This window comes from Rhea americana, unplaced genomic scaffold, assembly GCF_003343005.1.
Source record: "Rhea americana isolate MKP2758 unplaced genomic scaffold, rheAme1 scaffold_4, whole genome shotgun sequence".
Lineage (NCBI taxonomy): Eukaryota > Metazoa > Chordata > Aves > Rheiformes > Rheidae > Rhea > Rhea americana.
In genome coordinates, this window is record NW_028186534.1 from 5,980,992 (window position 1) to 5,991,001 (window position 10,010).

The window sequence follows — 10,010 nt, forward strand, 5'->3', positions numbered from 1 at the left end:
TCCGTCGCCCGGCGCCGTCGGGGCGGGCGGGCTGCCCGCCGCCGGCCCCCCGCGGCTCGCACCTGGGAGTCTCCCGCGGGATCGGCGGCGCTCCGGGCCCGCAGAGCGGCTCCGCTCCGCAACGCTCCCGCCGGCGCAGAGAGGCTCGGCGCGCCGSGAGGCCCGCGATAGCCGCCGCTTATCGCCGCCGCCCGGCACCCACCCGGCCTCCGCTTCCAGGAAGCCGCGGCTCCGCACTGCTTGTTCGCTGCTGCATGCAGATCGCCCTGGCCCGCTCCCTGCCTCCCTCCCTCCGACCCCCCTCATCCTGGCAGGGGGGCTGGGAAAGTGCAGCGAGGCTCCAGCACATGCCGAGCTTGCGGTCACGGCCTGGACCCTCTGCTATTAATCAGGGAGCATCCCAAGCGCCCCCGTGTTTGCTCCAGCTGTTTACTCCAGGCCCCACCGCGCTGCAGGGCAATGACAAACGGGCTGTGAACGCGGGGACACCCACCTCTGCTCTCCCGTTCATTCCTCCCTTCATTCCTCCCGTTTATTCTTCCATTCCTCCTCCCTTCCCCCACCAGCTCTTACTCCTTCACTTCTCAGCCATTTCCTCCCATGCCCGGATTCCCTCCCTTCCCATTTTCCCCATTCACTGCTCACTCCTCCTCTCCCCTCCTTTTCTCTGACAGCTCCCTGTTACCCCACTCTTGCTCTCTTCACTATCCCTTTTAAGACTCTCACATTCCACAGTCTTTCCCTAATCCTCATATTTCTGCTACTGTCTTCTCGCTTCTTCCATCCTACCCTCCCCTAGGCTTTGACCTCTATTTTTGAAAAGCAGTGATCTGCTCTGTCCTTGGTTCTTTGTTAACTAAAACCTGCTCCAAGCCCTTTCTGCTGCACCCAYTACTGACCTCCTCATTGCTTCTTCAGGCAGACATTGCCTCTCAAGGACGGCTTCCCTTCCACTAGTTTTCTAGGCACCTTGCAGATAGCCCTGTCAAAAAGATGTGAATTTGTGATGTAGAAAGAAGGCTGGGATCCTCCCAAGCTCCCCACGTCACCATACAAACTTGCACACACAATCAGGCCTCTTCCAAATAATGTCCTGCTAGGCCTTCTGTAAACACCAAAGCATAAATGTGTGCTCTCCTTGGTCATGTCACCCTGGGTGACTTTGTATCCCAGCTTGGGAACTCCTTCCCTGCTTTCACCTATGCTTTTTTAGAACAGTTTTCCCACAAAGTCAGGCAAATTGATTCACTGACACTGCAGGAAGCCAGGCACTCCCCATGATGAAGATGAGAAGATGAGCTGACTGTATAGAAGTTGGACATGCTCTTCAGATAACATCAACAGCATTCGCTTCCCCTTTGACCATCTTCAGCAACGCCTAAGACACATACCAGACTCTTCCCACCTCAGGAACATAAAACATAAACTAAGATTCTCAAAGCACCAAGTGACCAGTGATCCCATACAAGAGCTTATTAGCGTAGAGCTATTTGTTTTCTTCTAAGTTCTTTATGAAGTTCATTAGGATTCTTATTTTTCTGTGTATATGCTTAAAAGAAAGTCTTGAAAGATGCAGGGGAGGCCCTTGCACAACTGAATGTAGAAGTCATTAAGAAGGTGCACAAGGGAATTGGCACTCATTAGTGTGAGAGCAATGTAAGACAAAAACAGATGGGCTGGTGGAGTGGGTTGAGCAAACAACTCAAGCACTTAACAGTGCTGAGATGCAAATAAGAACAGGTTTGATACCTGATCTTGAAAACGGCAAGAACTTAGAAGCTTGAAAAAGGCAATGGTGACACACCATGGAAAAGAATAGTAACAAATTAGTATTTCCCAGCATTTCTAACAAGATAAATTAAACAGAGTTGCAAATATCTGTACGTAACATATTCTATTAATTGTAATTCTACTAACTGTTCCCTTGATTTTCCTAGTATTTGGGAGTCTTAAGATCAATCACAGTAACTGCTCGAGGAAACATCCCCAGCAAATACAGCTACAACTTAAGATACAAGAAGCTCCCCTACACGCCCTGCCTCTCTGCTAGGGATTGCCAGCCTTGTAGGAGAGTCAGCAAAGCTGATGTGTGCTCCAGTCTCAGACCTACCCATGCCAACCATGTCAGACTGGCTCACATAGCACAGGACTGTGCTAACATGTGGACTGCGAACTGCAGCAGCTTAAGCACAGACTCATGTCTCAGTGCGAGAACCTCATACGAGGGTGGAGTGCACAGAGGCTTTTTTAAACCAACTTAACTAGATTAGCAGAAGGACTTTTGTCAGAACACCAAATCTCTGCAGAAGCCCTCTGCAACCACTGTCGACCTAACAACCTCTACTGTTATTTCCTTCTAACTGGGAGACTTGCAATAAATTTCACAGAACAGATCTTCTACTAGTGTAAAAGACCAAAGTTCCATCAATCCTAGTGCAGATGTCCCTATTTATTTCAGCTGAGGACTGGCCTTATGTGTTTTTATTCAAGTTTATTTTTTATGATCTTCATTTGCTCTGTCTTCATCTGGTGTGTTTATGTGGATGGTACTTGGTTTTCATTATTTTTAACTGCATTTCAGATTATTTGCTCTACGGTACTGTTCACATTCTCCCTTTCCACGAAATTCTAATAAAATGCTTGGCTACAGATTTTCCAAATTGAATACTGATGTTTAGTGCAGTTAATTATGTAGCGGGGGTTCAAAGCGAGTTCTATAATGTAACAATTTACATATTCTTGAAAACAATGGACACAATCCTATAAACTATTGTTGCAAGCTAGTTTCACATTCTTTGGGAATTTCCTTTAAAAAAATACATGTGTTAGGCATTCTCATACATACAAAAAGCAGTAAATACTCAATTGTTGGGATCATTATAATATTATAATGAAAATACAAAATACAAACATTCTCACGTCTTTTAAAATGAAAGGGACATTAAAAACCCTTTTCTTCAAGGACCTTAAAGCACTTCACAAATACTAATTCAGCCACTCAACATCTATCCATAGCCAATGACACACAAAGATCATTTTAGTCCAAAAAAATCAGGATGGTTGCAACAATATTACATGTCTACTGTTACAGCCTCACCAGTGTTCTAGTATAATCAGTTTAACTTGAATTTTATTAAGTACTGAATCAAAAGAATTTTGTTTGGTTTCTAAACCAACCGAACTACAGAGAGAAAAACTCAGCGTGCTGATGAGGCTTTAAGTTTAACTCAAAAAAAAAAAAAAAAAAAAAATCCAGGCCAAACTGACTTTTAATAAAGGCTGCTATAAAATATATTTCTCTTTATAACAGCAATAGTAAAAAATATCATTCCTCAGTAGTTAGCCCTCTTAGTATGATCCCTTCACACTTGCAGACAGTAGTCCTTTTACTTGCTGTTTTTAATGCAAGGAATACATATGTAATGCCTTGTTTTCACCTTCGTTATTATAACAAATAAACTCTAGACCTTGTTACAACAAAGAGCTTCTGAGGGTTTGCTACAAGATTAAACTGCAGTTACACACATTTAGAATTTTAAACACGAGTACTTCTGCTTCTTTATGCAAAAGAACTTTCCCTGGAATTTTTAGTTCTTGATGACATAATCCAGGAGGGAAACTACAAGATGCCAACAGAAGCAGCAAGTATCTTCTAAGAGCTTAACAGAACTGGGACAATGGCTTAACACACACAGGTTCAGTATTTCCAAATGTGACATACATGGAAAAATTGATTTGCTTTTCTAATGCCTTTGTTTTGTTCTTTTTCTGATTTACTTATTACCATTGCATCAGTACTACTTGGTTAATAAAGAGTGACAGTTCTATCACATTAGTGTATAAATGTCTGTCTGCTTGAACCCTGCAGTTTCACAGTGGGTTTGACTCGGTGGGTGCATGCATAAAATATATTGAGAAAAAAAAAGCTTAAATAAATTTGAAATGTCTAAATAAAGTAACTGTTTTATAATTTCCTAAACAGTTGCTCACTTCATCTTATTATTTCTACAATAAATCAATGAAATATTAAACCATTATAAGATTAATTTTATATATAAATTACATGTAATGCTATGAGAGCACTTATTGTACTATGGACAAATATTTTTTATTGACATGGCCAATATTATTATTAATAGGTAAGCATGATGTTTAACTATACTCATAATAATTACCTAAATAATCTAAATACACTTACCTTTCATATTGAAAGTATTACACGAGTGAGTTCACCCCAGTAAACCATTTCAAAATTCCAAAGGCACTAGTAGGATACACAGTGCCCTCTGCTGGATTATTTTAAATAATCTGTGAACATTTCCATGTGATCCATTATCAGAAGCTAGAACATACAATACTCAGAAAACAGGATGAAAGCCTGCCAAATTTGACCTAGACGGACAATCTGCACATCATCCCCTTCTCAGCTAGCTGGCCTGCTAAGCAACCTTCAGCATATGTGTAATGCAGTTCAATTGACCACAGTACATTTCAGTATTTTTCTGAGCACTAGCCATGCAAACTCAGATGAGTGACATATTATCCAGTAACAATCTGATTATAAACATTATGAATTATTTTTTAAATCTGTTGTCATATTTTTGTAATGAGTTGCAGCAGCATTTGCAAAATTAACTAATTTCCTCACAGTTGAATAGTTAACAGAAACATAGCAGGTCCTGCCTTTACTTCTCTTTCTTCAAGTATTTCTTTCAAAGCACTTTTAGTTCAACTCAGCAGTAAGGCCAACTTTCAAATACTCATTTGTTCGTAGGAATTCTGAAAGAAACCAGAAAAGAACATGCTAACACAAGAAAAGGCAGTTAAATTCAGGATTTCTAAAGGAGCATCTGTGGCAGTATGGGACAGGAGAGACTTGCCTACAACATCAATATACAAACTCACTTCTAAAGGATGTCAAAATCAGATAATGATAAGCAATGCAGTGCTTAAACATCACATCCTGAAGAAGCAGAGAACACAGGCCAATCTAGCTGTGAAGCAAGCTATTGTGTAACAGTAGTTGGATGATTATAAAAGATTAAACAGTTAAGATCTATAGTAACTAGTTTACTTTAAAGCTTAAATGTTATTCTTGTTTGATAAGAAATTACAGAAAAAGCCAAATAATTTCCTTTATAAAAACATCGCACAGTCACAAATAATTTTAAGGTGTATCAGTACCATTCTATATAAATACGTTCTTTTTAGTAAAAGGCATAAGTACTCATTATTCAGCAGTTGGCACTTCATGTGTTACTTATTCTAGGTTACTGACACTATTAGAGGATACTGTTTCTACCTACAAATAGCAACACATGCAAGGTACTTTACAGACAAACTTAAAAGCAAAATACTTATTCTTAAAAATTAAAATTCTGAATTGTACTAGTGTGAAACTTAAAATGAATTTTTGAGAAATTACTCCTTTGAGCCATTGTAATTGTTTCCAAATTCTAGATCTAGAATACTCCCTGAGTAATGGAAAGACAAGAAACTAGTGTTGACAAACCACTTTGAGGAAAGGAGCATTGAAGTGCTGTCTATAGACCTTTATAGCTCTAACATAGGTGATGTTTTCTATAGAACACTTTAGCCATAAGAAGTAAGTCATTAAGCTGTATACGTGTGCAGTGTGAGAAGTCAGTTGTGATTAGTACTACAATGTTCAATTAATGACATAGTTTCAAACTAATCCAGAGTCATTGAATAGAAATGGAGGAGTATTAGATAAATGAGAAGAAAAAGCTTTTAAAGCCTGTAGTTTCATTTAGAAAACTCAGTACAAATCAAATTATCCGTGTTAACTTTTGACTTGTTAGGAAAGTAGTTTCAAAAACCTTTAGAATTTTATCACCACAGCAGCAGCCCCTACCCAAGAATAATCACAGAAATATATTACAAAGCATCTAATGCTTGGACAGGCAACATACAAAAATACTCACAATACATGCCCTATTAAAGGCCTGATGCTATAGCTAGTTAAAAGTCAGAATTTCAATTTAGAAGAAAGAGCAGAAATTTCTGCAGAGGTAAGAAAATCTGAAATAATCCACAAAGTCTTCTTACTTAATTAAAAAAAAAGAGAGAGAGAGAGAGAGAGAGAGAATCTCACAAACGTACACCCTGAGGATTTCCTCAGCAGTTGATCCTGAAGCCAGAAGCAGACTTTTCTTCTGAGGACTCAGAAGCTGCCTAACCTGAAAGTCCTAAACAGAGCTGGCTTTCATAGTTCTTCCACGTTTGTGACAGTCACAATTCTGCAGCAGAAGTGTGAGACCTTCAGTGTCCCCAGCTCTTACTGACAGCTCATTGCTGACAGTGACCCATTTCCACCTGCACAAATTTTCATGATTTGCAGCAGATTCCTAGGTAACTGTAATTAGCAGGAATATTTGTGTGAATAAATTGAAATGCTCTTGCAAAATTGGATCCAGATTAGTAGCACAACATAAACATTTATTTGGTAGCATGAAATAAAGACAGCTTTTCTCATAAAGCTGGAAAAAAAAACCCAACCAACCCTACGAAACTAGAAATAGAGAAAAATATCATATACGAACTTTAAAAATAATCAATCTATTTTGTCACTGACAGGTAAGTAAATACTGTATCAAAACAACAAAATAACAAAGTAACAACTAAATCTGCCAGTGCACAGGGGTGAGGGAGAAAGAAGTTAGTTATTTTGCCAACAGCCAAAAAAGACAGCAGAAGCAGATGCAGAATACTAATTCTTACATCCTAACTCTAGTTATTCTGGTCCACGCTGTCTTCATCAGGTGAAGTAACATTAGTTCTTCCATAGACAATATAAATATTTTTAATATCTTTTTACTGAGCAAAAATATAATTTGAAGTGCACATTCATTTGGACTCTCATGCTCCTAGAATGTTTGAGATAGATATTTAAAACTAAGTTCTTTATATAGTTTATATGGTTATTAAATATATATATATTTAGATATACAACCATTTCTCAAGCCTTATCAAGTACTCATTCCAAGGGGGAAAAAAAAAAAAAAAAAAAAAAAAAAAAAGATGAAATCTAGCCAGAAAAGGAGGAGAAACAGTCCTTAGATAGAGGGCATTTTTGAGCTACACTTAATATATTCCTACCTGTACAGCCACTATATTGTTGGTATGATTTTATTGTACTGCTGTTTACTGTACAGGAAAATAAAGTACTTTTATTTCACTACTTCCATGCTAACTCATATTTTATAACTGTACAGTAAAAAAGACCCAAATTCATCTACTAATAAAACAATAGTTGAGAATGTTTGGGAGCCAGTTATGTTTTGGTTTCCAAAAAAAAAAAATCCATGTATTTCCACAATTGTCATGATTCCAGGGTAAGAAGTCCAGTTTTTATTACATACCCATGTTATTTAAATATTACTATTATCAACAAATGAGCCAAAATGCCATGTAATAAAATTTACATGATAAGCTTTGCTCCTGTGTCTATATCGGCTGCAGGCATAAACTGTATTTCATTGAGATAAAATATAAAGCTACCCTTCTCAAATGCAGCACAAATGTAAATTCAGATTTCCTGCTCAGGAGTCACAAGTATAAGCTGAAAGTAATTAATTTTATTTACAAGGCTACCTATACGTAATGCTTTGCAATATTATTTACATTTGTGACCATCAGCTATCTCTAAGGCAAAAATGGTCTGCACTAGTAACTGATTAAGGGCAAGAGAAAAGTAACCTGAGGTGATATGTGTCACTAGTACTCTGAAAAATGCAGGGTGTACATTTTTCCTGAAAACTCCTCTCTGTGTAGGGAAAAAGAACTAGTATGCAATAGACTGATCCATCAAAAACTGTTACTCTTTTAAGTTAAATGCAAGAACAATACAAGCCATGGATTATACAACAGAAGTTTTGGTGGGTCATCAGTGACAGTCAACATACAATGGCAGTCATATTCTGTGTTTTTTCTTGGAAGTAATCTTTCAGCTACTGAGAGGGCTGTATTTCACACTCTATTTAAAAACTGGGAAGTCTTGAGATGGGAAAGATGCATTAGAACAGAATCTCCCTATAGTGCATGGTAGTCTTAGTGGTCTAATTTCCACACCAAAGCAAACTAAGAAAAACAAGTCTCCCAGAAAACTTCCCCAACCAGCACAGATTAGGAAACCTAACCTGTCTTTCAACTTCACAGAAGCTGAAACTGAACATGCCATGAATAGTTTGATCAAGTCTGAATCACAGGTCTTAGAGAGCTTGTGACTAAAATAGCTCTACAAACTTGTGCTAATCTTGGCACAAAAAGCCTGCCTTTCTCCTACCTTTATCTGAAATCAAGTTGTTTATCACATTCCTTCCTCATACATCAGCTCCTTGTGATGAAAGCAAGTCAGTGATTAATACTTTTATTACGTTGGTTCCAGTGACTTGAAATGAATTTGCCCTCACTCTTTAAGCATGCTACCACGCCCACTATATGGAACTCAAGCAATTCTAGGAATGCAAAGGAGAAAAAAACATTATCTTAGACTATACTCCATAAATCTATAGCAGTAAAATCAACTGCATGATGGCTTCAAGCACAAAACATCTTTAGAAGACTTTTTTTATTTCCCCAAACAAAAAGCCAAACCAATTGCTTTAGAAAACCTGGAGAAGGCACTGTTCACTTCTGTCATGCACTCTTCTCCAGGCTCTCCTACAGCTCATTACACAAAGTAGGTTGTAGAAGACAGAAATGGAAAGGAGTCCAAAATCTTTTCAATTTTGCTTTCTATAAAGTGACAAAACAAGAGGTTTTATCTGTATCTTGCTCACATAGCTGTAATCTACTATCTTATGTTTATCACAGCATCATAGATTTTATCTAAATTTAGGGACTGAACTCTCTAAGCAACTTTTTCCCACTGTAAACACAGAACATACTGGATAAAGGGCGTGAAGATCTGAACTCGCCCAGACACTGACTGACAGCAAATTATACTCAACAATTAACAATATCCTCTGTACTAATTAGTGCTTGTCTCGGCATGAGTGGTAGTTGCAATTTCTTTGCCTTTGGCATGATGGGAGTAAGACAGGCTGTACAAAATGGCACTGACTTAAAAATGATTCAACGCTGGATGTTTTTAAAAGCTACTGATTACCAACCGAGACATGTTAACTGACTAGACACTCACAACCTGCCTTAACTGCAGTTAAGAGTTGTTTCTTTGAACTCCCTTCATAGCGTTTTACAGAAAGCCTACACGGGGACACCTCAGATTGAGCTCTTTTCTACCAGGAAGCAATCCATACTTAAAAGGTATGCTGACATAAGTAGGTTGGTTCATGGGCTTTCTTCCTACAAACACATGTAAAACTATACTAGCAGGAAGTCCTTCTTCTTCAGACTGTAAAGTGTAAATGGTCTCCTCACTAAGGTGTGGCGGTACCTCTACCCGGGCAGTGAAGTAGAGGCTTTGAATTGATGTAGCTGCTCTATGCTAGAATTATACCGATCTGCATGGTTACACAGAACAGGCATTCTGGCTCATATTACCAGATACTGCAATATTACTTGTAGTTAAAACAAACAAACAAACTCCAAGGTCTCTGGGTGCCAAACATACTTCACAGGTGTATCCAGAGCGTAAGGGTTCAAACTTCTCGCAAGGTTTAAACGTATTTTAGATAATCAACAGACAAATCATGTGACGGGGCGACTTCGCGTTAAGGACGCGGGGGCAGCCGGCGCCGAGGCCCTGAGGAGGAGGAGGAGGAGGAGGAGGCCGCCAGGGCCCGCGCTGCCGCGCCAGGACCGGCTCCTTCGGCGCAAAGGTCACCCGGCCACGGCCCGCACCTGCGAGGCCCCAGAGAAAGGGGAAGAAAGGGGGGGAAAGGCGGAGCGGAGGAAGAGTCACTTCCTCGCGCGGACGCCTCCTCACCCTCGCGCCTCCGCCATTTCTGGGCCCGCCGAGCCGCGCCGAGCCGGGCGCAGGTGCGCGGCCCCGCGGCCACTGCGCATGCTCGCGAGCAGCAGGTGCG

At 39.8% G+C, this 10,010-nt stretch overlaps 2 protein-coding genes across 4 annotated transcripts in view; one reads left to right on the forward strand and one right to left on the reverse strand.

Annotated features, from left to right (window-relative positions):
• Positions 1-565, reverse strand: part of RIPOR3 (RIPOR family member 3) — a 54,223-nt gene extending 53,658 nt beyond the window's left edge. The window contains exon 1 of one of the 3 annotated variants that reach the window (XM_085314050.1): positions 494-565. The gene's annotated coding sequence lies outside the window, so the exon portion shown is untranslated. Of the gene's footprint in view, positions 1-62; positions 116-493 lie in introns of those variants that run through there. The other 2 variants (XM_085314046.1, XM_085314055.1) reach the window with 2 other exon arrangements.
• Positions 1-10,010, forward strand: part of PARD6B (par-6 family cell polarity regulator beta) — a 27,818-nt gene that overhangs the window by 225 nt on the left and 17,583 nt on the right. The window contains exon 2 of the mRNA XM_085314255.1: positions 9,640-10,005. Coding sequence (XP_085170381.1) covers positions 9,640-10,005 — 366 coding nt within the window. The remainder of the gene's footprint in view (positions 1-9,639; positions 10,006-10,010) is intronic.